This window comes from Kwoniella shandongensis, chromosome 6 (assembly GCF_008629635.2).
Source record: "Kwoniella shandongensis chromosome 6, complete sequence".
Lineage (NCBI taxonomy): Eukaryota > Fungi > Basidiomycota > Tremellomycetes > Tremellales > Cryptococcaceae > Kwoniella > Kwoniella shandongensis.
The window spans coordinates 1,266,996-1,293,693 of record NC_089292.1 but is presented as its reverse complement, the minus strand read 5'-3'; the positions used below and the strand labels follow the sequence as shown (position 1 = coordinate 1,293,693).

Here is a 26,698-nt window from a genome sequence, read left to right as displayed (position 1 = left end):
AGTGCTGTGCCGAAAACCCGTTACAATCTATTTGTCACGGTATGTTCTCTCGTTCTACAGTAGATTGACCGATCAAGCCCATCCGTCCACACAGAGTGTCGTATGACATGATCGACGTTGGTGTACCGCTTTCTATGTAGATCATTCTGCCTGCGTCGGATCATGTACTGGGCACACACACATTTGTACACTGCATTACCTTTGCCATACTATGCGATTCGCTGTATGATTGATTGTACAACATGCAAGATGACGCTACAGAAGCACCCAAGGTCCTTTGTATGTTCTCGCTACGCCTAACAGATCAACATGCTCCCTTTCGCTTCCCTACATGACGCGAATTGGGGTTTTCCGATGCATGGTTTTTTGCATATCTATCGTCCGACTTACAATACATGCTCCCGTCCCCTGTTTACAACCACAGCATTTACCACCTACAGCCACTGACGAATCTTGGTACCCTTCCCACAAACTCATTCAATCCACTTCCATCTTCTCCCCTTCTTCTTCACCTTCGGACATACCCCAGATCATCCTCTTCTCTGTAAATGTCACTTCCTGACTTTCCTCAACGATGACACCGTCCTCCGTCTCTCTCACTCTTCGTCTGGATTGTTTCGTACTGCTGATTGTCAATCGTGCCTTTTCTTCGCCTCCTTCTTGCTTGACATCAAGATCGAAGATGGAGGATGTGGGCCGAGGGAGGTACGCATGTGAAGTTTCCGACGGAGGAGTTTGGACATTTACGGTCCATGGTCTGAGCAGATAGTGTCTATCAGCTACTAAGTCATGTTATGGTGGAGGCTGGTCCACTTACTCGGGATCGAACTTCCATGTCCTGCTAACTGGTTTCTTATCCCAAATTTTCCCCAATCTGTTTTCCTTTCTTGCCTCCAGCATACTCCTACCCTTCCCTTTCCCTCTTGTCTCCAATGTGGCCGATCCCTCCTTTCCGGACCGGTGTTCAGCTTCCTCATCCAGCAGACCTATGACTGGCAACTCTCGCTCCACACGCCATTTCAATTCCCTTGCCAGTCCTTCCGCATCCTTCACCACCTCGGCGGGTATTCTATCGTGTACCAATTTCCTCCGTTTGTCTTCTGCGTTATTGTCTATCAGAATGTCCGTTTGTGAAATCAAGAAACTGGCGAGGTAAGTGAGATTCTTGAGGACATGGAAATGAGGTGGTTGCGGTGGGTGAGTTGGGGCGCGGACTCGATACGACCGAAGGTGGCGCAGTTCCGCGCAATACTTGTCGGCAACGTACCAACAGAGCCTAGAGAGCATCTTGTCAGCTAGCTGTCAATCCTAACATACCGAACAGATATCTCATCTACTTACCGGTCGAACATGGGGAATCGGAATCGTTGAGGCACTTTCGTATCGATCTCGATTTGCCGTAGCCTCAGTTCTACAACAATAAGATCAGTGCCACCCTCTTCACAGCGTTGCTCGCAAATCTAACTCACGGGTGTCAATATCGTATGAATGCAAGAAATTGCCTCCGAAGACAATTGAATCCATGGGCGTGTACTGTTGAGTGAAACATGATTAGCCTGTTCCTTCACATGGTCAGTGGCAACAACTCACTACAGCGTGTATATAGCCTGACGGGATGATCCTGGGAATGGCATATCAGCTGTAGTTCGGTGCGTCATTCGAGAACACTTCACGCGTACATTGTATCTCCTGCTTTCAGTACCACCTTCCTGACTTCGTCGACCATATCGCCTAGCCAGGTGTCTTGCTGTCTTTCATATGAGCCGGACCCTGTTCGTCTTGACGTCAGCTTATGAATATCCCTCGATCACGGAATCAGCAAATGTACACTTAGCATATGCTGCCAGATTATCCGGTGTGGGCCGAATGAAGTAGAATACCTGCATTCGAGTCAGGTCGGTTTATTTCCACTGAGCTAAAAGTATCCCTCACCTTTGAACCCGTATGGATTGTGTAGTACACCGAGCTCGCGGCAAAATCCACATGCCAGTCCTGCATTGAAGGCGAGCTAGTAAGCTTGACAATCTCACGCCATATGGAGGACAGATGGAAGCTTACAGTCCAGGCACCCCTCATACCCATCTGTGTGCCAGTCAGCTGGCGATGTCGTGACGGGAACTAAATTGCACTCACAAGGCAATACAGCTGCACTTTCGGATAAGGTGCCTTTGATTTCTCTTTCCCATCCACATTTGAGATTCCGTCTCCTTGTACGCTGCCATCGACACTCGCACTCCGCTCTTTGCTATTTCCATTAGATTCCGCGTAGTGACCATTAACTTCACCATCGCTCTGCTTCCCCTTTCCCTTCGCTTTGCTCTTCGCTGATCCCTCAAAATTCCAGAAGTTGTCCACCCAATCGATCTCCCTTACCAGCTTGGGAGGTTTGACTTTCTTCCCTAATTCCGTATCTGAGATCTCTAAGGAGATAATGTTGTATACTTTTGGGTTCCGGGTCGATGAGCTAGCTGATGAAGCGGTGTCGAGGTAATCAGCCCATTTTTGAATGGTCCATTGTGAGGAATGTTGCGAGGACACGTCTAACAGGTGAGGGTGTTACTGATCAGCATCTTTGCGCGTTCCAGAGCACTCAGAAGTTACAATTACATGTGTAATATGATACCCGTGTAGTGGTGGGCAGACTTACCTATCACATCCACCATCTTCTTGGGTCCGACTAGTCTCGCCACTTCTTGCACTGTCAGATCCTTCCCCGGTATATGTCCACCAAGGGACGAGAAGCCTCCATCCTCAGGTCTGATGATTATAGGTTGTCTATCCGGTCCATAGAAACATGTTGGTGAGGGAGCATCCGGTGTCAAAACGTTGGGCGAAGAGGAAGAGGAGGATTCAAGCCATGCCTTGGTGACTAATTTACCAGGTATTCGAGGGTAATCAGCTGCGAAGGAATCAAGCGCTTATTGTCAGCTGTCCACTTCTGGGAGATGGAGTTGGTAAGGGCGACGACTGCTCACCATCTAGGATCGTCCGGCCGGTCTTTGCAGGGTTCGCTATGAGATCCAACCACTGTGTTGTAGGTGTGGCGATGGAATTGTTAAGGTTGTTGTAATCCAGCTGAACTACATTACGTTTGGGCCGACCGCCATTTTCAAGTTGCGGCGAGTCCATCTGCCCGCTGTCACCGTTGAGATGACCATTTGTGTTACCTTCTCCACTTGTGCTGACTTCTTCCGCGTTGCCATGATCTGCTTCGAGCCTGACTTTTTTCGGTCGACTGGACGACGCCTCGGGGCTAGCAGTTACGTCCTGACGAGAAGAGCTGCTCATACGAGCTTTCTTCGCTTTGCCTCCGTATGTTGCCAGAGATGTAGAGCTCGCTGATCTCTTTGGACCCGCTCCCTCAATTTCGGCGATATGGAAAGGAAGGACTCCCTTTTTCACCGTTGCGGTGAGAGGATGTCGAGGAGGACGAGGATTGGAGGGTGAAGTAGATCGAGCAAGACATGCCATGCAATACCTAGACGCGTAACCGCATGATCATCAGCACTAGAACATCAATGCAACGAGAGTTAGAGACAGCGCACTCACCATTTATCAATCCATTCAGTCCAGTTAAACCAAGCTCCTTCTTCTCCATACCGCTTCTCCACCTCGTCCACGATATCACGTGGTACAGAGCCTTTCGATTTTTCGTCGCCAAGAAAGAGGCAAGCAGAATGATACCATGTCGAACATTTGGTGCAAGCGATCCACACGAGAGCTGTTTCGATATCACCAGTCGTAAAGGTGGAGGTTGATCGAATGGGTGGACCACTGGCGGGGCATAATGGGCATGTTTCTTGTTCTTTTTCGGGAGAAGCTGTCCCTGATGGTAAAGTTACTTCTACAGCAGAAGGCACAGACTGGTCTGCGTCAGACATGTCTATCCGAATTGTGAATTGGATTGCCGGTCGAAGTCGTATTTGTGGTTTGGTCAGTAGTTGAATATATCACAGGTCAATGTTGTTGCACGGAATTGCAGACGCGATCCAAGCAGGTGGCAAATAGCTTACGTAACGACGGCGAACATGATCTGTCCTCGCCCTCCTCGACGAGGTTCCTAACTGACTCTGTTATAACAGTACACCTTACCTCTCACCTAATCACACAACCACAATTCTCCTCCTCAGTTCCAGGCTTCCACAGGCCCCCCTCCAAGCTCACACTCCTCATTCCCCAACGACGTTTATGCAGCCAGACCTCACTTCCGATTTTAACAACAGTCCACCAGCAACCACACCAAGCAACCACGTTCTCTCTGAAATTGAAGTCCACGATGCAGTCGACAATGCCCTCGTCACACCTTTGCGATCTGCTACTAGACGACTGCCCACCTCGAGCAATTCAAAGGGTAAGAGAGTAATCACGCCTGCTACTGGCGGTACTGGTGGACGGTGGAAGGGAAAGCGAGTCCGTGAGAACGCTGAGGAACAAGGTGGCGAATGGTGAGTACCAAACAGCGAAATCCAGCCCGTTGTCTGTACTTAATCTGACTTTGACGTAGCCATCTGCTTAATCTCCCTGAAGATGTGCTTCACGCTCTACTTGCACGGCTCCCACCTCGTACACTTACCAAGTTAGCGCAAACTTGTCGAACACTATACGAGCAATTGGAGTCTGAATCCATCTGGCGACAAAGCTATGTCAATCGATTTTTTTGGGATGGCGCAGCTACGGATAGTCGTACCAAAGAAGATGTGATGGTACTCGTGCAAGGGTGCCTGAACAATGGCGGTAGAGGATGGAAGAGGGAGGCCTTAAGTAGAGAGGCGATGACAGAGTGAGCGTGCCATTCATTGAGGTCACCTGTCATTCAGCTCACATATTGGTCTGGTCAGTCGTTGGACCAGCTCAAAAGCGGGTATAGTCAAGCACACCCCTCCTGCTGGCCTCATTCACTCTATATCCCTATCCTATCCACCCTTTGTCCCAGCTCCACCAAGAAGCCTCGTTGTCGGCAAAAATCACCACACTCCCACGAAGGGTAAAACATCATCTGTTTCGGTAATCGCGACGCCTTCTTCTTCATACGCTCCAGAGACGAACGGAGACGGACAAGCCGAAGCTTCTACATCATCGTTGGTCATCCCGAAAATGACACATAGACAGAAGTATGAGTCTATGCTGGCTGCCACGACTCGTCCTCCGCCATACGTACTCAGCGCTTCTTTGGTGACGGGAGGAATGGTACGAAGCGATCCGATCAATGGAAAGGTATCAAAGGGCTACTGGGGACCTGGACGTGACGGTGAGTGTGTTCGTTCGGTTTGTAAGCGTTCAATTAAGCTGATCATCGCCCATTAGCCAACTTCCACCTTCGTCCACATCTGGATACTTCAGCCACTCCCTCTGCGATATACCTGCCTGTCCGATCCCAGACATACATCTTATGGGGTTTAGTCACAGGACAGTGTGTACACACCACGGTGTTGTCGCGACATCACGCGAACCACGGCGGACGAGCGTCTTCTCTGAATGTGGAGTCTGAGACACGCGATGCACACGAGGGAGCCATACTGGATATTTGGGCAGTCAACATACCGGACTCGGAAGGTGAAGAGAAACTTCGGTGGGTGACAGCCGGGTCCGATGGTCGGGTAAAGCTCTGGGAACTGCATCCCGCGACCAATCCAACGAAAACGGGAAAACGATCGCCGAATGTCGAATCTCTCCCAGGATCCATCAGCTGTCTGTTCACCTCAGATGTTGTTCATACATCTCTGCCAACCAGGTCGGAGACCGTGAAGCGAAGACAAGCCGGCAAACCGGATGAGGTTGTCCTTGTGCGGTACAACGCGGCTCACGATATTGTCTGCGGGATAACAGAGGACGGAGATCTACGCATATGGCTCCAAGCATCAAGTGGTGATCCCAAAGAAACCAGGGTAGACGTTGGTGCGGCTGAAGTCCACGGTCCAGTGAAGTCGATGGAGGTCGAAGTTATTGCCGACGGGAGCGAGATAACCCTTTCTGTCTTCATACATCACCATCGATCGCCTTTCATCAAACGCCACGACGTTTCGCAATCGGGTCTAGATACCATCACGATCTATGTCACACCTACGGGGTCATCGTTGACATCTACTCACGCTTCACTCCAATCGACGCCATCTGTTGAACTACCAAGGGACGGCGGGGCAAGTCCAATTCTCGCACGACTGGTTTCACCAGGGGATGCTAAAAGAGTCGAGATATCGCCCACGCCAGCCCCTCTGCCCTTACCACCCCTTCCCGCTCATGACATGGACTTTGGCCGGTTTGTAGTGGCCGGAGACGAGAGTGGTTTCGTCCACATTTGGTCTTGGGATGGACGGAGTGGGCAATCCCGAGATCCCATCAGATCTTGGGAGGCCATGGAAGGGAAAATCACTGCTATTGACGTGTCTTGCGGTCTCGTGGCTGTGGGCAGGTGAGTCAATTTCTTGTTGGCAATCGAGCTCATTGCGCAGCTGACAAATTGCTCCAGCTATGACGGTTATATCAAGATATATGATCCTCTGTCTTCCCCACCGACCTTGTTACGCACATTCCATGCCTCTCATTTGACTCCGGGCGAACTACTAGTTGCAGCGAGCGAAGAACCGGATGGAAGGTACTACACCGTCAACCAGATCGTCCTAGAGAATGATCTCATCGTGGCAACTTTAGGCAGGAAAGTGTTCGCCTGGCGAGCGGGGACTGGCAAAGGCAGGAAAGGTGGGAAGGAAAGTGGTGGATGGCGGAAAAGTGGTGTTGGCAAAGGTGAAGGGAAAGGGAGTTCAAGAGGCATGGGTGAGCATCTATCGTCTCCACATACTGATTCAAACTAACTGTGGATGGAATTGACAATAGATATGAAAGCGATTCATAAAGCAGCAGTGGACGATCAAGTGGGTATAGCACCTTTCACTCCTTCTGCCAAGCCCCGCGTCTCGATAAGACATGAAGCAATCGAGCGAGAAGCTATGGAAGAGATGGGCTTGGAAGACGGCGAAGATGCTTTACAATATGCTCTCATGCTTTCTATGGAGGACAAAGGTGGGAATAAAGGAGCACCAATTGAGGGCGACAATGACTCCTGGGTGGATGTGGGTGGCGTCACTTCTTCATCCAGTACACCTGCATGGGTGGAAGAAGCAGACGATGATGCGGACCACAGCCAAGAGGCAGGTCTGGACGAAGAGACCGCGGATGCTATACGACAGGTGGAGGCGTTCAAAAAGGCTGAAGAAGACGAGTTGGCCAGAGTATTGGAGATGATCAGATTAGCCGAGGAAAAGGAAGGGAAAGGTACGTAGTTGTCGGCAGACATCTGTCATTGCACCTGCATGCATTAGGATCAGATATGCAAGCACAGTACAAGTACCGTACCAGGCAATGTGTATGCTTGATTTAGCAGACGAATCTCCATCCGTGACTTTCGGAAGAAGTGAACTCCGCCGGTCTCGAGGTTGGAAATATCAGGTTCAATCGGAGACCCGGGCATTTCACCAATTTATCAACCTTATCACAACCATAAGGCCGACGGTCATCTCCCACGATAGGAGCATCGGACACTTGAGATAACGATGAGTAATACTTGATGCAGAAAGCGCTCTGTGACCACCTTTAAGGCCGCTGACAACATATCGGATGTGACATTAGCTGACTAATATCCCTCCCCCTTGGGGACACGATAGGACTGGACGAGACCAAGATCTGAACAGCTGTTGATGAGATCCCGTTAGTCACCTTCCGAAGTTAACGGTACGATCTGTTGAGATCTCTGGGTGACGACGACTTGCTCGGAGTCCGAGGTCGACCATTCAAGATGTCGTGATTGATCTTTGTAAGCTATATAAAGCGATTGTAATGTTATACAAGATATGCATGTATCTCCTACTCGCTCACTACCTTCCTTCGTCGTCTCAAAATCTCAAGCTGAAGTTATCTTGTCCACTGCGATACCAACATCATGAAAGTCTTCACTACCAATGGTACTGGATGGATCGGATCGCATGTGGTCCCTATCCTCCTTGCAAAGGGTTACGAAGTGACGGCTCTCGCCCGTTCAGAAGAGTCGGTACGTTGATTCAAACTCGGGGAACAATCTGCTAATGTGCATTCATATGGTCAGGCCAAGAAGCTTGAAGCTCAGGGCGTGACTGTCCTTCGAGGAGACCTTCAAGACACCGAGGTACTTTCCAAGGGCGCTTCAGAAGCTGATGCGGTCTTGCATTTGGCCTACAACCATGATTTCACAAAGTATGGCAAGGAGTCTGCCGAGCGTGAGTAGCCATAATTTCGACCATATCCCTTGCACTCAAAGTATACAGCCCGATTCCCTACCTCATCCCAATTTCATCCATGTTGTTGAGATGTACTGCAATAGCGATATCTTCCTAGTGTACTGGCTGATACATGGTCAATTCAGTCGACTTTGCGGCGATCAAAGCTCTCGCAGGTCCACTCGAAGGCACCGATAAGCCTCTCGTCATCACCACTGCTGTTGGGACCCCTCGTACGCCCCGACCGCTTGAGACTGAACAGGCTGTCGACGACATCACAAATCCTAGAGGACGAGCCGAGCTCGTTGCTGCTGCTTACGCCACCAAGAGAGTCAGAGTGATCAACATGCGATTGCCGTACAGCGTTCATGGAGATAACGATCCCGGGTTCATTACTCTTATCGTCCAGGCCGCTAAGAAGCACGGTTTTTCCGCTTACATTGGTGAAGGAACCAATCTTTGGTCAGCTGTCCATGTCGACGACGCAGCCAAACTCTTCTTGGCGGCTATCGAGACTCCTGCAGACAAGTTCCCTTCCAACCCGACCAGTTTGCATGGCGTAGGGGATGAGGGTATCCCAACCAGGGAGATAGCCAAGACAATCGGCGACAAGTTGGGCTTCGAGACAAAGAGTATCCCACAATCCGACGCGATCTCACATTTCGGATTCGTTGGCGCCATGTTTGCTACGGGTTCTAATCCTTCAAGGGCTCTCACTACCGAATGGACAGGCTGGGAACCCAGAGGCAAAGGCTTGCTAGAAGATATCAAGACGGGCACATACATCCAGTAGTTTGGTATTTCTCCGTAGTGAATGGGAGAAACCGTGACCGAGTCCCTTAGCTTCAAGTAGGATTGTGTATGTATTATCTCTGTTGCTATGCTCGAGTATTCTGCGTGCTTCTGACAGTTTGTCACCACCTCACCCACCTCACCCCAGCTCGCCCACCGGTTCCTACGGCATCGGAATACCCGCGCTTTAGGCGCTTATATGTCATGACGTGGAACAAAATACAACGCCCAGAGCTCTAGAGGACATTTAGACTTTTTGGTTTGTTTTCTTGGCTATTCCATCCATTGAGTTCCTTTCTTCTACATCACTACAAACGATCTGCAGCAGATCAACACATACAAGACTATCATCGTCACTTTTCAGCCAAGGAAAAATCAATACCAACAAAATGTTGACGCTTCCTCGAGCTTCCAGCGCCTTGCGACAATCCCTTGCTGCAACTTCATCTCTACGCACCTCTCGTTCTACGGTACTGCCGATCCAGCGGGCTTTCGCCCATTCTAAGGCAGCTAGAGACTACCATATTTATGCCCAACCCGACGAGGCAAAGGGAGCTACCAGGCCGAGTCACAAGTACAAGTTCTTGAAAGAGCCTGCTACTGTCGCGGTGAGCTAGACATTTCTTGGCGAGACTGAATATGGCACAAGCTTACAAACATCCTCTGTCAGATTGTCGGCTGCCCCTTTAGGTGAGCACAGAACCACATACAGCGGATACAAACGCCTGTCTGTCTGAACTGCGATGCTGATTCCCCTTGTAGTGGAGGTCAAGGTCGTGCCGGAGTCGAACATGGACCCAACATGCTGATCTCCGCTGGCCTCGTTGACCAACTCACCTCTCTTGGCTGGGAAGTCCACTACGAATCCCAACAATCGTTCCTCGACATCCCGTACAACCCATCCCCAGCCTCTTCCCCTCAAGCTACAGGCGAAGCGAAAGTTAAGTCTAACGATGGAAAGGAGGATTTGGTGCAGAGATTGCCCGATCCGGATATTGGGAGGATGAAGAAACCTCGTTTGGTGAGCGCTGTCAATGAGAAGGTGGCACAGGAGGTTGGCAGCATTGCGAAGAAGGGATGGTTGCCTCTCACCCTTGGTGGAGATCACAGCTTGGTGAGTGCTCATGGATACTTCCGCTGTTTCTATCTCACTGACTGGAATGGTTTGCAGGCCATGGGCACAATCGCTGGTACGAAGAGCAAGTACCCCGACGCTTGTGTGATCTGGGTGAGTAGATGTGAAACAGTCCTTCGACCTCTACAGATTGATTGGTTGACAACTCAAAAGGTCGACGCGCACGCCGATGTCAACACACCCTTGACCACTGACTCTGGAAACTTGCACGGATGTCCTGTCTCCTTCCTGCTCGGCCTTGATGGCACTGACGTCGAGCCGTTCAACAAATGGCTCAGCCCTTGCTTGAAGCCTGAGGAGATGTGCGTTTCACAACACACTACCCTGACTCAGCTCGCTTCAGTCGCTGATCTATATGTGTTGCAGCGTTTACATTGGTCTACGGGATATCGATGCTGGTGAAAAGGCCATCCTTAAACAGCACGGCATCAAAGCTTATACGATGCACCATGTCGACAAATACGGTATTGGAAAGGTTGTAGACATGGCATTGGATCACGTCAACCCCGACAGGAAGAAGCCGATCCATCTTAGCTTTGATGTCGATGCGCTTGATCCGACCGTTGCCCCGAGTGAGTGAAGCGATGCATGGCAGGAAAGTTGGTCGGTGCAATGCTTATGTGCGAAATTGCAGGTACCGGTACACCCGTCCGAGGAGGATTATCGTTCAGAGAGGGTGAGTCACGTCCTGCGTCATGACAGGGGTATATACGCTGACACATCAGCAGGCCACTACATTACCGAAGCTGTAGCTGAGACTGGCAATCTTGTCGCGGTCGACATTATGGTAAGTGCAGCGCCACGATAAGTATCTACACCTATCGTCCCAATACGAGCTGACGATCCTCTCTCATTCTCTCATTGAAGGAGGTCAACCCTACCTTGCTCGACCCTAGGTCGGTGGAGAAGACCGTTGCGGTGGGATGTTCTCTGGCGAGGGCGTCTTTAGGCGAGACGTTGTTGTAGGCTCGGCCACAAACATAATAGCAATGTATCATCTAGCATAGCACATCTCATTGTACAATCTATGCATTGTCAATCCAAGCAGCGGTCGTTGCATGCATCAGGACAGTCAAAACATCATATTGGCGCGATATAGTCCTCGTAGATTTGGCTCGATTTTACCTCCACCACCCGAGACCAAAAGTTGACAACAACGTTAAATGTTGTTCTCAATCTGCATTATCTCCTGTACAACGACGAACCCACCCATAATTTCGCTTTCAGCCATGTCATTTTCATCGTCTGCAGCGCGGCTGCGACTTTCTTCCCTTCCTTCTGCCCGACTGAGGCTAGGACGATTCCTCAACACCTCTTCTTCTTCTTCTGCAACAATCACCCCTCTCTACCCTCACTCACCACAATATACCTACTCCCTCGGTCTTTCTTACGCTTCCAAATCCTCACCACCATTCCTCCAACCGGGAGAAAAACCTAAACCGTATGGGTTTTTGAATAAAGATACCGATCTTGGACGATGGGTTGGGAACATGATGGATCTCGAAGCGGGGAGGGGAGAGTTGAGCTCGTCTTCTGCGGGAGGATGGAGCGAGGGTGTGAGAGAGGAAGTGAGGAGATGGGGAGCAGGGGAAGATTTCTTTGCTATAGAAAGAGCAAAAGGCGATGTGAGTGATTCTACTTCTCACAAGTTTTTGAGGTAGACGTGAAGCTAGCAGCAAAAAGCCATGCCGAAGTGAAGACGTTACCTGAGCGTGTACCAGCTCGCTGTCAAACGGTCTTCGATTTGGCGACGGATACTCGTCTGTTGCGACATATCGTCTAACTGCACCCAAGCTGACCCCTTTATCTCCCACTCAGCTCCACATAGCTCTCTCGGACGGCGTGGGAGGATGGGGCGACCGAGTTGACCCTTCCCTCTTCTCCCAATCATTATGCTATCACTATGCCTTATCAGCTCGATCCCTAGCTGCACAAAGTACAGAATCCGTTGATCCTCAAGATGTGTTGAGGAAGGGGTACAAAGCGGTCTTGGGAGATAAGGCGGTAAGCGCTGGAGGGGGAACGTTGGTGGGTATGAGATTGGACGAGGAAGGAGGAGGGAGATTCGTCAAGTGAGTGGTGGTGGCTTTCTCGCACAACAAGATACTATCATGTTCCTCGGTCTGGCTTCTTCACTGTGGACAGGTCAGACCAGAGGTTACCTCCAGCCTTGCACGCCTAGCCAGATAGTGAGATGAGACGAAGCTGACTGTTCGCGTAGCCTTGGAGACTCGGGTTATGCGATCATACGGAACGATCAGGTCAAGTACATCTCAAAGCCTCAAACACACTTCTTCAATTGTCCAGTGAGTCTCGGTGATATCCACCCCTCATGTATCTCGCTAGACGGGTCATGTCGATTGTGCCATTACTGACCTTGTGGATCTCTACCATTCGCCCCGTCGTAGGTGCAACTGTCCAAGGTGCCGAGCAGTATGAGACAAATGGGGATCATACATGACTCACCGGACTCTGCGGATGTTGAGTCTCACGAGCTAGAAATAGGAGATATGGTCGTGCTCTTCGTACGTTTCTCACCGATATGTTGTCGATCGAAGCAAAGCAAACACTGACTTGATCGTTGCTTTGAAACGCAGACCGACGGTTTATCAGATAACCTCCCCGTACAACATCTCCCCCTCCTCTCTTCTGCCCTCACTCGCGTCCTCGATTCTCCAAACAACACCCATCTCTCACCCGCTGAGAGGGATGCAGAACGCGCTCGACTCTTTGCTGATATGCTTGTCGGATATGGTCGGATGGCGATGGCTCGTACGGGGGAAGAAGATGGTGGGAAAGGGTGGAAGACGCCTTTCGAGATTGAGGCGAAGAAAATGATGCCTCAATGGGGATGGAAAGGTGGCAAGATCGATGAGTGAGTCGAATGTAGAGTTCGAGCGACGCCTTCCAACCAGAATGTCTGCTGACTTCATATAGTATCACGGTCATCACTGCTGTCGTTGCGGAGAAGGACTGAACAGGCATTCTGTAGTCGGACACGTCAACGGCCAAATGCATGTTACTATTTGTGCATAAGCCACATCTCATTCGGATTTCATAAGTGTAACCTTTGCCATTTTCCGTCGTCATTTAATCTTTATTACCTGTTCTTCTCATATCCGCTCTTCTGGCTCAATTTCCCGATTCACAAACTAATGTCCTTGTACTTCTGACTAATGACTAATAGCTATTACTGATTCACTACAATGTCCACGACAAACCAAAATCTCAACCGTGACTAAACTACATGTATGGTGATAGCTGACTGACACGAACTGTCCCTTGTTATGAAACAATGCTAAAAAGTACCCCTCACCGAGTCAATGACCGAAAAACCAAACAAACAACCAAACAGACAAGTGTCCCGTTCCGTTATAACCAGGATTCCATTACGCTTCACGAGGTCCAGATCGTTGCAGGAGTCTGCTCCTGAACGACTTGATTTTCTCTGAGTTTGATGCCGATCGCTTCGCAGGACCGATGGCATTGGGGTCACCTCCGTCACAGAGCTAACAGAGTCACTCGGTCAGTCCACTTACATTGGCAGATACTCAAAGCGCTTCACTTACCTGGAGCCAGTCGTACGGCTGCTCGAAGTACTTGATAGCCTCAGGTTGGACCACAATCGTAGCGAGCTGATTTGAGAGTAACATCAGTACAAGGACAAGATATGTGTCCTACACCAACTCGTATCCGCACTCACTTTGCCAGCGGACAAATGCCATCCAATATGACAGTGCAACGCCCACACACCGGGGTTATTGGTCAAAATCCTCAATGCCGCCCAACTTGAACCGGGGATAAACAAGGTGTCTCTCCTGAGCGGGTTCTCCTTGCGATAACCCCACGAGGCGAATCCTTCCGCTGTGATGTTGCCACTTCCTCGAGCGAGGAGTTGGAAATCGTTACCGTGAAGATGGTAAGGGTGTCCGAGGGGTCCTGGGTCGAGGTTGTTGATGATAATGATACCAGGTCCATTGTTCCAGAATGTGGCACTCGCTGCGGTGTCGGCAGGGACGCTTCCGCCATCTTCTAATTGACGAAGAAGAGGGTTATACAATCGAGGAGCGAAAGAAACGTTGTTGAATCCCTGATGCATTTGCACAAGTCTTGTTAGTACTAGCAACATCCCAACCCACTGCGAACGACGATCACTCACGAAACCAAAAGACCTAGTCCCGTCGGATCTAACAAATTGGCCGAAGTTACTGTACATAACGTGGACATCCAACGGATCTTCGTACGAGTCACGGACATTTCGAGGGCTGTTCGGGTACTGAGTCAGCGGACTGATCGGTGCTTTCAATCCTATCTCCTCACTCACACCAAGGGGTGGTACTGGTCGAGATCCCTGCATTGGGCATCCCATGGCTCGAGGTCAGGCCTATACGCCGTACAATCTGGTCAGCCGCCTGCTTCTCTAACTTTCGCTGACTGCCCCTCACCAAGCTTGCGAGTAGGGATCCTCATGACCGCAGTTTCCATAATCGTCCGTGTATCGCAGAATTGCAAGGCCAACATCCTTCCTTATACCTAACATACAAGCGACAGCGGGGGCTTCTCTGATCCAGTACGAATCGCCCGCTTTCCCTTTGTTTGTCTTGACGATGATCGAGTACCTCTGGGCGGGGGCAATTGGGATCTCATGCGCGCCGACTGGACCGTAGACCGGTACACCGTCTGCATCGACTACTTCGTATGGGTGCTCGTCGATGGAGTGTCGGAGAAGAGCGTGAGTTCCCGCATTGATGATTCGCAGTCGATAAGTCTTGTTGGGTTTCACCTTGATCTCAGGGTATGGTGGATCATTGCATGGCCTCTGATATTGGATTGCCGTTCCGGTACAGTTGGTGCGACCCTAAATGCGATGTATGTAGATCAGTACGTGTGTGCGACGCCTTGTGCCTCAGATCGAAGGAAGAAGTACGTACCACACCATTGATGAGAATTGCGTCGGGTTCGGGGGATGCGATCGTCTACGGACCGTGTTAATTTTCTCCTTGAACCGAGATTCACAGGATAGTGTACATATACTCACACCGCGATATCCGTCAGGGGTCTCCAAGGCACCGACAACAACATCTGCTCGATCGTGTCTGTGATGATCGCGTCGATCAGACAAAAAGCAACACACGATACCGTCTCGACGAGCCAACTCACTGCCAATCGTGTATGAGTACCACTTGCTCTTCGTCGTAGTCGCGTCCTCTTACGATCGGATCGCGCACAGAGTGAATGATGAAGCTGAAAAGAGCGGGATATCAGTACGACGATCAAAGTATAATCGGCATGGGATTCGTGACTTACGGCCCAATGATACCGTCTGCCATGGAGTTAGCATAGTGAGAGTGCCACCAGAAGTTGCCATATTGTCCTTGAGGTCTGAACTTGTACGTGAAGGTTTTTCCAGGAGGGATCGGGCACTAAACCGGCATCGAGGTGTGAGCCTGCGGTATACCTCCCCATTGGGAGAAATGAATTCACCTGAGTAACCCCTGCAATACCGTCCATGAGAACCGTGCCATTTTGGTTAAGGCCGTGCCAGTCTAAGCGTCGGGAACAGAGATACTCATCAGCATAGTTGTGCCGAGCTTGCGCGTACACCTTGCGAGGAGGGACTCACGGATCGATTGACCCTCATCGAGATAGTTGGTGACATGGATGATGACCTCGTCTCCCTCGTTAATCTCAATCAGCGGACCAGGGTACTGGTTGTTGACGGTGTAAATCTCTCGTTCATATCCATCCGGAGCTCCGGCAGATTTGCTGATTCCCGAAGTGCCACATTAGCTTTGTTGTATGAGACTACTACACGGCCAGAGAGAAATCTCAACACCTACCCGATATCGAACCAGTACTCTCGTGTTTTCTAAATCATCGTGCGATCAGCGTCATCAACTTCTTCCTGATTTACTGTTCAACTCACAGTGATGTTGGTAATCTCAAAGTCGTTGGAGAGAACCAGATTCTTGGGGTTGTTCCAAGCTGTCTGTTGAGGGATTGGAGGGATATAATAAGTCGCCGTAGCCAGCGACTGACTGTTTCGATGGGACGCCATTTCCCGTTAGCCACTAATTTTTGCTACTGTTGAAACGAAAAAGGATGAAAACTCACTTGATGGGGGGCGGTCCGCCACCTCCTCCAGGAGGACCTCCTGCTGGGGGACCACCTGCCACCGCACTAGCTCCGGCTGGGGGTGCTACTCCAGCAGCAGCAGCGCTTTCGGTAGCCTCAGCGATAGCAGAGTTTACAGCGGTGGCTTCACCGGCTGTGGCAACGGCGCTAGCTCCTTGACCATGGACATAAGTGACGAGAGGCGAGAGAAGGAGAAGGAGTCGTGTGATGTTGATGCGAGTCATGTTGACTCGCGGATACGATTAGGGGAGATTGATTAAACCAAATTACTCGAGTGTAATGTCCAGTTATTATAACCAACAAGTAGACGGGGTGGGGAGCCGGCGAGCCGGATAGTAAGTGTATAGCTTTATAACAAGTAGAAGTATGTTGTTGCTGTGTGAACAAATGTCAGTGCTCTCATAGCATGTTGGACAATGACGCTAGATCCCCCAAAGCGAACCAGCAACGATATATGATCCCCAAGGCGATGATGAGATAAAAAGGGACCACTCACTTATCGGTATTATGAAACGATTTGAGCTCTGCTCGCTACGTACTGCGCTGTAATGATGCACTGCCCTCTCGGCGTTCAAGATCTAGGGTAGGAGGAGAGGGACCGAGCGATCGATCGGGTCAGCGCGTAGGAGATCTAACTGCTACTGGCCGGGGGTTGGAGATGAGCACGGACCAGCTCACAGCTTTGACAAGAACGTTGCCTTACAATAGATACAAGGAGAACTCCTGTATCAGTGAGGAGAGCGAGGCAATAAACGTTCCAGTGAAGAAGAAAGAGGATGAAGTGAGGGATTTTGTTCTCATCTCATTCTCGAGGAGGTGATGCTTATAACAATTACCGTATTCATCCAGCGGATGGAGAGATAATGACGGTCATGCTCAAGTGCATTTAGGGCGTCCTGCTCCGACAGGAAGCGGGAAGCGAATTCACATTCCCATGAGAGGAAGACACGAGTGCATGATGATGGTGGCCCTCCATCAAATGTTATGTCCAGCAAGAAATAAGAGAGGAGAGGGGGAACAACATGAGCAGGGATCGGATGTACGTCGTAATTGAAATGTCGTGGTCGCTATATCCCGAGACTCTGACGCTAGAAGTGTATTGCGAACATCATTTTTTTTTCCGCTTGTCTTTTGCATTTTGATGGTACCTCTTACCGAGAAGTTGCACTGCGGATCGGGATCTAGCAGATATGCGTAAGTCAGAAAAACGGTTTTACTCGTAATGAGAGAGTCAATATCATGATTCTTGAATGTTAAGTAATGAGTATTGTACAGCTTGGCACGGGTTCAGAAGATCTGGCTCGTGCTTGAACATGAGAAAGGATAACGTATCTACCTGTACGTTAACCAACATGAGGCATTATTTGCAACTTACCGTACTACTGTACTCACCACAGTGATTGCAATACTCAACATGTTAAGCATCATCGCAAGCAGAGTAAGATCGGTAGCGCCCTGCTCTATCGGAAGCTGGTCTTGTGACAACTCAAATCGCATCCCGAGGGAATGGAAGGGAACGAGAGAAGCGAATGATCAAGGTGGAGCGGTATCCTCAAGTTCCCCGGATACAGTAGCCGAGAAATTCCTGTTCGCTACCCCGGACAAGAAACATAAGTCGTCAGTCTGTCTTGTCCAAGAATTGAAGGGATGTCTGGGAAGGACGAAGCAAGGCGGGCGGAAGCAATTGAAATACAATCATCCGTTGCATGTACGGGGATCAATGGAATGATACCTGACCTTTCTCTCGGCCGAAGTAGAACAAGATAATAACGGCGATGCTATTCCCACATACCGTAGCGAGCGCTGGCTGTCAGCGACAAGTGTAAGAAATGGACGCTTATGCCAGAGTACGACAACACTCACACCTTCCATTTTTCACCGGTGTAGTACTGCATTCCTCGGCATCTGTCAAGTGAAGCAGTGACGACGAAGTCATCCGTCCCATTCGGGGATCTTTGAGACCATACCGCACCGCCTCTCAACGACGACTGAACAACTGAAGAAGCGGAATCAACGTGTGACTGAGACCTGATAGACTTTGTTATTGCTGATAATGAGAATCGTAAACCTTTACTCATATTTCGGAACCGCAATGAATCCGCAATCCCACATCGGCTTGGAGATCTCCATACACAGAGGAAATTCTCAACCCTATCCCGTCCCGTGTGCATTACGTCGTCGTCATCGACCAAGTCAATTGACGTATTGAATTGCTTTGCAGACGATGGAACTACATACTACTCCCACGAAGCGGATGTAGAGTTGTTTTCACAGGACAGGACAGGACAGGACAGGACAGGACAAGACAACCTTTCCGATTCGGAGAATTACAAGTCCTTATCTTTCTTGGTACGACTTGAAATGCAATTACGGCGGAAAGGTAACTCGAACCTTGCAGCCAATCTTGTCCTGAAAGCCTTATGGCATAGGGCTTCGTACGTTCATTGTGTCAATTCGAATGTCTAAAGCGTCAGAAGTCATGTACTGCTTAGATTGATGCCCAACTTATTACGAGTAACTTTACGATGTTGTCAATAAGATGACAGGAGGGTCTGGATGCCATCTCGTACGGTGTGATGTACATGACACCATATCTCGTAAGCGAAATATCTCACTGCGTATCGCGAGCGCTTTGCACCTTTTGAGTGAGAAACCACTTTTTGTTTGGACATGTTATGACTTTAACTGTGCGTCACCTGTACTTTTGTATCAAATCCCGTCATATGTGCCTACATTGGACACATACTAGTCTCTCCCTGCTCGGCTCATGTAATTTCCAGATCTATGTTGGATGTGACGCACATCTATAACGGCAACGCGTACGCATCGTCCAACATGAGGCAAAACATTACTATTTAGACCAAGCCAAACACTGTGTTATTTTCGGCTGCTGTACCAGATTGGTACAAAGGCGCACAGTCGCATATGGCATTTGGTAAGCAGATCGCCATCATCGCCGCCCGATTCTAGGTTGGAGGTGATGGCAGTACAAGGCAGCAAGTGGTCACACTCGCAGGAGCAGGCCGACGTTCGTTGTCACAGGTTGTTGTCAATTTGGCATATCATTACGCTTACCCTGCTTGAGCGGCACGTGAGAGTCGTTGTTTACGTTCGCTTGAATTATGTTGTCATAATGTAGATCATCAGGACAAGGCGATCTATCATCGCGGTCTCGCATCACGACGGCCTTATAAGACAGGGCCAACACGCAGAATCGCTAATGGTCATTATTCTGGCATCTTCGTTTTAACATATAATCATACCTATAAACCCAACATATGTTTTAGGAATACCTAGTGGATAGCGATTGTCCACGCGAACAACATGGGAACACTAGTTTTAAAGGAAGAGAGGGAGTGTGTGGGATTAGGGTAAAGGGTAAGAATTCGCGCTATGGGATCACAGAGAGTGGACCATTGTCTTTACTCTTCAAAATCGGTGAACACCAATTTAGTCAGTCCTCTTCCATCTGCGAACAAATCTATCAGTGACGGGCTCATCGCGACCTTCAACTCCAGCGAACGACCTACTTGAGGTGACTTTCGTAAAATTTCAGGATCTGCATCGAACACCTACATCAGCGACCAATCATTGTCGAGTCACGACTTCAAGAGCTCACCTTCTGAGGACATCGCTTGTAAGCAACCTCGGTAGGCAAACCAACACGCTCTCCTCCAGTCCTGTAAACAAAGCAATCGGTCAGCGCAGACTTTAGGTAGTTACAAGACGCGCAACGTACATAGTGACATAAATCATAAGTTCATCCTTGGAATTCCTCTCAATGGTGTCGATACCCTGGACACAGTCCTCCCAGTTCACAATATCCTTGTACTTCTCCGTACTGTCAACATGGGTGTCCTCATATTCAGGCGCTTCGTCTTCGCTATCTTCGACAGGTATCGGCTTCTTCTTCCCGTTCGTGACAGATGTTCGAGGAGCCTTCGCCGCACGTTGAGAAGGGGGAACTGAGCCCGATGCTGAGGGTCGTCCCCGTTTCTTGGTGTCTTTTTGAAGTGATGGTTTTGGCTTGTTGGCCCAATACTTGGAGACAATGCCGTCGGCGTGAGCACTGAAGTCAATGCAAGATCAGCTAATACGGAACGGTATGGTGGGAAGAACAGTTACGCACACATGGGCTTCAGGTTCCCAAGTGTTATGCTCTGGGCCGTATCCCTTCCAGGAGACCAGATCTGCACTAGGATGTCAGCTTCTCTTTCAATGCGTCCAACCTTATCCAAGCAAGACTTACATTCAAACTTCCCGGTACCACTCTATGTTATCAGATGGACGAACAGCAGAGTAGGTAAGGAGGTAGAGAAGGAGTTGAACAGTGTTGGCGAGCCGTAGTTGATAACAAAGGAGGAAATGCAAAATCAATGAGTAGCAGTAGTCAGTTTGAGCGATTCAGTTGTTCTGTCAATCTCAAGGGGCCAGCTCACCCCTTTCTGCCTGTGATCGACGATCGCTTCTACTTCGTACTCGCCCTCTTCCTCGTCCTCCTCGCCATCCTCGTCTCCGTTCTGAACCTCATCATCGTCCACTTCGATAGGCTTCTCCTCCTTCTCCGCGCTCTTGGATTTCGCTCTGGACGAACTAGCTGCTGGCATGTTGGCGGCTTCTAATTGTTCGCTTTGTGCTGTATTTGTCTTGTCTTCTTCTTGAGGAAGCTCCTTAGACAAAGAGGTCGGTGGTTGAGCGGATGGGGATGGAGGTGCTTTTGACAGATGACGACCCGGTGAGCCGAAAGGAAAGATGCGACCAAGGGTGGTGAGCAATCCGCCTGCAGAGTGATGAGCGGAAGGTTTTGGAGAACCTGGAGGCGGAGTTGCGGGTGGTTTGTGGTCCGACAGATTGAATAGAGTATGTGAGTATGTATGGGTTTGCTTGATGTCAGGTTATAAGGAAAGAGTAGCAGGATGTGGATAAGAATCAGTGGAATGAGATAGCGGTGGTTCATGTTGATCACACCAATTCACGGTCATGTCCTCCTCCGTCTCCCTCTCTCACGCGTTACGACGGAATCAAATCGGGACATGTATTATATATTATATTGATTTTCAATTTATTACAATTTCTCCGACCCATCCATTACCACGCGCTTGGATCAGCTTCCACTTCATTTCGCGACACGAACCAGCAGAACATGAAATCTACCAACTTTCTATAGCATTCCCTTCAGTCTATAACATCGTCTGTTTGACACACTCTCTCCGTTGTCTCAAGCAAACCGAACGAAAAGAAGAATCGAATCATTATGGCTTCAGCTCCTTCCGTCGGTCCTGGACCTGGCATCTCAGACAGCTCTTTCAATGACAAGGTTGGTCAGCTTCAACGATATCCTCGTAAGGTGACACTGATGATAGTTCTTGACATAGGGCAAGCCCACAGAGGTCAGACTGTCCAACATGAACGCCGCAAAGGGTAAGTCTGCTGCCTAAGACCTGCTCGGGATGACCATACTGAGCTGTTTTTTCTCATTAGCCGTTGCCGATGCCGTTCGAACCAGTTTAGGTCCCAAGGGTATGGACAAGATGGTGAGCGCTACTTGGCTCGAAGTCTCACACCACGGGATGACAGTATTGACGACTGATCGATGCAGATCCAAACCTCAACCGGCGAGGTCGTCATCACCAACGACGGTGCTACCATTCTTCAACATATGGCCGTACTTCACCCTGCTGCTCGAATGGTGCGTGACCTCTTGTCACTGGGTTGGGAGATCAACGCGGAACTGACCCGTCCTTTCTCAGCTTGTCGAGCTGTCAAAAGCACAAGATATCGAAGCAGGTGACGGTACAACCAGTGTCGTTGTTCTTGCCGGAAGTCTGCTCTCCGCTGCTGAGAAGCTTCTCTCACAGGGTACGTTCTGTTCACCATTCTGTCAAGAATTACATTGACGTCGTTCGAGCAGGTATCCACCCCACTACTGTCGCTCAATCGTTCCAACGTGCTGCCACAAAGGCGGTCGAATACCTTGAGGAGATGAGCATGCCAGTAGACCTTGCGGACAGAGAAAACTTGTTGAAAGCTGCTCGAACAAGTTTGAACTCCAAGGTCAGCTGCATATCCTGTAATCTTGATGAAACGAAACCTGATAGATATCTTGGTTTATAGATCGTCTCCCAATACTCTTCGACTCTTGCTCCTATCGCCGTTTCTGCTGTCACTCGATTAGTGACGTCCGCTTCATCAAACGTTGACTTGAGAGATATCAGAATAGTCAAGAAGGTTGGGGGAACGATTGACGACACTGAGCTCGTGGAGGGTTTGGCACTCAACCAGATCGCTATGACAAACGCTGGTGGACCCACAAGAATGGAGAAGGCGAAGATTGGTTTGATTCAATTCCAGTTGAGCAGTCCTAAACCTGACGTGAGTTTCTCCTAAGGTAGTCTTCGTAATTGCTAGTTGCTGATATGTTGTCTAGATGGACAACCAAATCGTTGTTAACGACTACCGACAAATGGACAAAATCCTCAAAGAGGAACGACAATACCTCCTCAACCTCTGTAAACGAATCAAGAAGACCGGATGTAACGTTCTTCTCCTCCAAAAGTCTATCCTCCGAGATGCTGTTACCGATCTGTCCCTCCACTTCCTTGCCAAGCTCAAGATTATGGTCATCAAGGACATTGAGCGAGACGAGATCGATTTCATCGCAAAGTCTACCGGTGCCAGACCCGTTGCTGACATCGATGCCTTCACGGAAGACAAGTTGGGTTACGCGGAGTTGGTTGAAGAAACAAGTCAAGCAGGAGCGAAGGTGGTCAAGGTTACTGGTGTGAAGAACCCTGGGAAGACTGTCAGTGTCGTCTGTACCGGTGCGAACGATTTGGTCTTGGAGGAGAGCGAGAGAAGTTTGCACGATGCGTTGTGTGTGGTCCGATGTTTAGTGAAGAAGCGGTGAGTAACAGTCAGATACGTTCCCAATCAGAGTAGAAGCTGATAGGTATGTGTGTCTTGCAGAGCGTTGATTGCCGGTGGTGGTGCTCCTGAGATCCACGTCTCTAGACTTTTGACCGAACACGCTCAAACGCTCAAGGGCAAAGAAGCGTACTGTTTCCAAGCCTTTGCGGAAGCTCTCGAGATCATCCCTACCACTCTTGCCGAGAACGCGGGTCTCAACCCAATTGCCATTGTGACGGAGTTGCGAAACAAGCATGCTCTTGGAGAAAGAAACGCGGGTATCAACGTGAAGAAGGTGAGTCTCGCGCGATCACTATCTCCTGAAGAAAAGTTGCTGACGCGTATCGATGTAACAGGGAATCATTTCGAACATCCTCGAGGAGAACGTTGTGCAACCCTTATTGGTCACGACTAGTGCGCTTGAGTTGGCAGCGGAGACAGTGGCATTGATTTTGAGAATCGATGATATTCAAGTGAGTTTGGAACTGTGCTAGTAGGCAAACATCATCACGAGCACTAACGATTGACTCATTGGCAGTTCACGCGATAGAATGTGAAGATTGAGACAATGCATACATTTACAGGAGACCAGTATGCGTCACAAGACTGATGGCGAACTGTTTGCTAACCACTAATGAAAGCTCTACTGACCAGAGATTGAGCAGTTTGTTGGCCAGACGGTGGAACTACCTGCTTCTAACACCATGTGTGAGACTGATTACGACGCGGTGATCCTGCATCATTCGCAGCCACATGACTATCGCCGATACGGTGTTCTGACAATGCTTTCGGATGCAGATGAAAGGATCGCCGTGGTCGTGCTGTGACGTGCTCATCGCTGAAAGGACAGATCGAATCGAAGTGGGAGTGGCGCGAGCGGCAGGGGTATATAAGCATGCTGGGCAGTGCTTCTCCTAATTGTTACAATAAATGCGATAACCGCAATTCTAGCTCTTTCCGCACCTTTCCATTGAGCGTACAACCCGATTTTCGACTACGTCCCCCTCAGATCTCCCTCACAACGACGTCACAATGTCAGATCGCGACAATTGGTGGTATCCACAACAACAAAGCAGGCAAAACAGCCACAGAAGCCAGAATAACCAAACCAACTTGCCGTCATTCGACCAGCTTCAATTACCAGAAACCCCCCGTGGAGGTTTTACGCAGATCGGACCAGGCTACCCAGTCCAGACCTATGCTCCCAGTCTAACGGAATCATTTACGTCTGCCACCCCTTTAAATCCGGCTGCCATCAACCCCGCGATGCTGTCAAGAGCCAACAGATTGCCTTCTGCCTTTGGCTCTCAATCCAGCGCTTTCTACGGACACCCGACCCAACCATCCACAGCCGGGCCAACTGGTCAAGTCGGTCCTCCCGGTGTCATCTCACCTACGCGACACTCAATTGCGGCTCCTGACAGCCTGTATCCCGGCCAGATCGGTGTTGCTGGCGGAAGAGCTAGTCCGTCGTCGTTCAATTACGGGTCCGGGTACGATACCGCTTGTCCCCCTCAACGCGAATTCACGACTCCGGTCCAGAGTGTCTATTCGACCGGCAGCGCGTACAACGATGCAGCGCTAGCAGAGGCTGCTGGGTCATACGGCGGAGCTGGTCCCAGTTCTCAGCCGCCGACCAACTCTCAAATGGCGACGCAAGGATCCCAGGATGTTGGTCAGGACATGATGTTCCCCGATGCGTACCCCGCTTCCGCAGACTACGAATTCGGTGGGCCAGCCCAGCCAAATCCGGATGCTGCGAGAAGAGGGAAAGCCAAAAGCAGGATGCCAAGGTCACACCAACGCATTGAGCCCGCGAATTACCAGGAAAGTTCCGATGAAGACTCCGCTCAGCCGACTTCACGATCTCGGGTCCAGGGTTCTCGTCCAACCAGCATGAAGCAGCCGTCCGGCACGTCCAAACACCGTCGCGCCGCAGACAAGCGCAAAGAAGGGAGGCAAAACGAAACTGTCTCCAGTACCCGAGCACAAAACACCTCGCGGAGGCCAGCTAGAGGAACTCAGAACGCTGGTCGAGGAGTGAGAAAGCCCGATGCAGGCTCCTTCCTGCCTGGCGTAGGGTCTCAATTCGGTGGTACCTTTGATTCCGTTGCCGACGCATCGACCGAATCGACCATTCAAGTCTCGCGTTATACGCCTACCGAAACCGAGGAAGCATACATCAAGGTACTTGCGGAAGTTGCGCGTACTGACGGGACGTATGGAGCTGGGTCTGGTTACAAAATGGAAGGCTTAAACAATGAATCGTTGGCGAGAGGATTCGAAAAGCTCGCTATAGGCATCTTGGACAAGAGGGGCGGCCACGACCGCTCAGACCGTTCGTCGCCAGATTGGATCAGCCCCCAGAATGCGGATTTGGACAGAATTCATAGACGGAGTCTCATCCTTTTTTCACACACTGACCAGGAAACCGGAGAAACCACCCGGGTCCTCAATAGCACTATGTCCAAAGCACTTGAGTACGCCAGGGTGGTTTCAGACAGATCGAAAAAGGGTGAGAAAAGCGAGTATCTTCAACCTCCCGAAGATCCCCGCCTCGCTGAAGGCGAGCCTTTCATACACATCACGGACAAGGAAAAGGAAACCCTCTCCCAGGTTATAAACCACATTGCTTTGTCGGGTATGCCGGAACCTAGGGTCACACAATATTCACAAGGTATCCAAGACCTCTACGATTACGGTCGTGCAAAGTCCAGGAAATTTGCTATCCGATACTTTGCGGATGATGCTGATACCCATCCTTACACCATCAGGACGAAGCTGCCAGGCAGGGACATGTTGAAGGCCAGGAAAGTGAAGGAGGATGACCGGGACAAAGAGACCTACAGCGATCTCACGGAAGAGATAAAACAGTCTTACGAGGGAATCCTGGACAAACTGGATGCAGTCAGGACTGGGCCCACCCGTTCGTCTGGTTCCACATCTGCCACTCAGCCGATTCCCTTTTGATCGACAAGGGATTGGTAACTCGACTCACCCTCGCATAAAGCTGAATAGGTTTGTGGCATGTGGGAAGGCGTACTGTTGTGTGCGATCGGATAGGTTCAGTTTCCGGAGATGACCTAATGCGAGAAATAGGAAAATTGAGATACTGTTACGCTTTGGAGGTTATGCGATATAGTTCTCGTATGCAAATGATTGTCGATCATTCACAATGGCGCCGATCCCCTTGTTCTTTGAATAACCCAATGTAGTTTGAATATTGGCCTGTACTGAATCTAGACTGTCTGACAATATCGCTAGTTGTCGTATGCAAATGAGAGCCACATCATGTTTCGCCGTGAGCCATAGCTTGACACCGCTTTCGAACTGCGTGAAAGGACAAACCCTTCGTGCTAAGACGTGCTGACCACAGAAAGGAGAGACAGGACACAAGTTTAGTGCTTCGAAAGGGAACTGCATATGTCTTGTTGTGTGGCGATCAGTGCCAAAACCGTTTCGCCTAACTCGACCATTCTACCTT

At 49.9% G+C, this 26,698-nt stretch overlaps 8 protein-coding genes across 8 annotated transcripts; 5 read left to right on the top strand and 3 right to left on the bottom strand.

The window, feature by feature from the left end:
* Positions 1-477: 477 nt before the first annotated feature.
* On the bottom strand, positions 478-3,881 carry CI109_103762 (uncharacterized protein; the record flags this gene model as incomplete). The annotated part of the gene is made up of 13 exons (XM_032001734.1): positions 478-757; positions 818-1,276; positions 1,342-1,411; positions 1,470-1,533; positions 1,591-1,621; positions 1,680-1,770; positions 1,829-1,880; positions 1,933-1,992; positions 2,059-2,082; positions 2,134-2,540; positions 2,648-2,899; positions 2,976-3,478; positions 3,550-3,881. The coding sequence occupies 13 exons, from the start codon at positions 3,879-3,881 to the stop codon at positions 478-480; spliced, it is 2,625 nt and encodes an 874-aa protein (XP_031863897.1).
* Positions 3,882-4,028: 147 nt separating this feature from the next.
* Positions 4,029-7,277, top strand: CI109_103761 (uncharacterized protein; the record flags this gene model as incomplete). Its single annotated transcript, XM_032001735.2, has 7 exons — positions 4,029-4,056; positions 4,160-4,445; positions 4,505-4,780; positions 4,839-5,248; positions 5,305-6,409; positions 6,467-6,771; positions 6,832-7,277. 7 exons carry the CDS (start codon positions 4,029-4,031, stop codon positions 7,275-7,277), a joined length of 2,856 nt encoding a protein of 951 aa, XP_031863898.2.
* Positions 7,278-7,933: 656 nt separating this feature from the next.
* CI109_103760 (uncharacterized protein) lies at positions 7,934-9,039 on the top strand (the record flags this gene model as incomplete). Its single annotated transcript, XM_032001736.1, has 3 exons — positions 7,934-8,041; positions 8,096-8,246; positions 8,393-9,039. 3 exons carry the CDS (start codon positions 7,934-7,936, stop codon positions 9,037-9,039), a joined length of 906 nt encoding a protein of 301 aa, XP_031863899.1.
* Positions 9,040-9,427: 388 nt separating this feature from the next.
* CI109_103759 (arginase) lies at positions 9,428-11,139 on the top strand (the record flags this gene model as incomplete). Its single annotated transcript, XM_032001737.1, has 9 exons — positions 9,428-9,646; positions 9,709-9,728; positions 9,801-10,152; positions 10,210-10,266; positions 10,327-10,475; positions 10,540-10,745; positions 10,808-10,849; positions 10,902-10,960; positions 11,041-11,139. The coding sequence occupies 9 exons, from the start codon at positions 9,428-9,430 to the stop codon at positions 11,137-11,139; spliced, it is 1,203 nt and encodes a 400-aa protein (XP_031863900.1).
* A 263-nt stretch (positions 11,140-11,402) lies between these two features.
* Positions 11,403-13,150, top strand: CI109_103758 (uncharacterized protein; the record flags this gene model as incomplete). Its single annotated transcript, XM_032001738.1, has 6 exons — positions 11,403-11,798; positions 11,992-12,245; positions 12,395-12,479; positions 12,582-12,698; positions 12,771-13,048; positions 13,111-13,150. 6 exons carry the CDS (start codon positions 11,403-11,405, stop codon positions 13,148-13,150), a joined length of 1,170 nt encoding a protein of 389 aa, XP_031863901.1.
* Positions 13,151-13,562: 412 nt separating this feature from the next.
* Positions 13,563-16,532, bottom strand: CI109_103757 (uncharacterized protein; the record flags this gene model as incomplete). Its single annotated transcript, XM_032001739.1, has 15 exons — positions 13,563-13,682; positions 13,743-13,808; positions 13,877-14,263; positions 14,333-14,438; positions 14,498-14,557; positions 14,619-15,031; positions 15,105-15,149; positions 15,212-15,269; positions 15,334-15,417; positions 15,481-15,596; positions 15,658-15,719; positions 15,797-15,939; positions 16,014-16,042; positions 16,100-16,211; positions 16,288-16,532. 15 exons carry the CDS (start codon positions 16,530-16,532, stop codon positions 13,563-13,565), a joined length of 2,046 nt encoding a protein of 681 aa, XP_031863902.1.
* Positions 16,533-19,834: 3,302 nt separating this feature from the next.
* CI109_103756 (uncharacterized protein) lies at positions 19,835-20,915 on the bottom strand (the record flags this gene model as incomplete). Its single annotated transcript, XM_032001740.2, has 6 exons — positions 19,835-19,867; positions 19,928-19,988; positions 20,048-20,377; positions 20,438-20,498; positions 20,558-20,579; positions 20,748-20,915. 6 exons carry the CDS (start codon positions 20,913-20,915, stop codon positions 19,835-19,837), a joined length of 675 nt encoding a protein of 224 aa, XP_031863903.2.
* Positions 20,916-21,562: 647 nt separating this feature from the next.
* Positions 21,563-26,184, top strand: CI109_103755 (T-complex protein 1 subunit delta; the record flags this gene model as incomplete). Its single annotated transcript, XM_065967361.1, has 11 exons — positions 21,563-21,625; positions 21,684-21,729; positions 21,790-21,842; positions 21,908-21,997; positions 22,059-22,167; positions 22,220-22,362; positions 22,423-22,680; positions 22,736-23,211; positions 23,275-23,509; positions 23,571-23,687; positions 24,166-26,184. The coding sequence occupies 11 exons, from the start codon at positions 21,563-21,565 to the stop codon at positions 26,182-26,184; spliced, it is 3,609 nt and encodes a 1,202-aa protein (XP_065823433.1).
* Between the last annotated feature and the right edge of the window lie 514 nt (positions 26,185-26,698).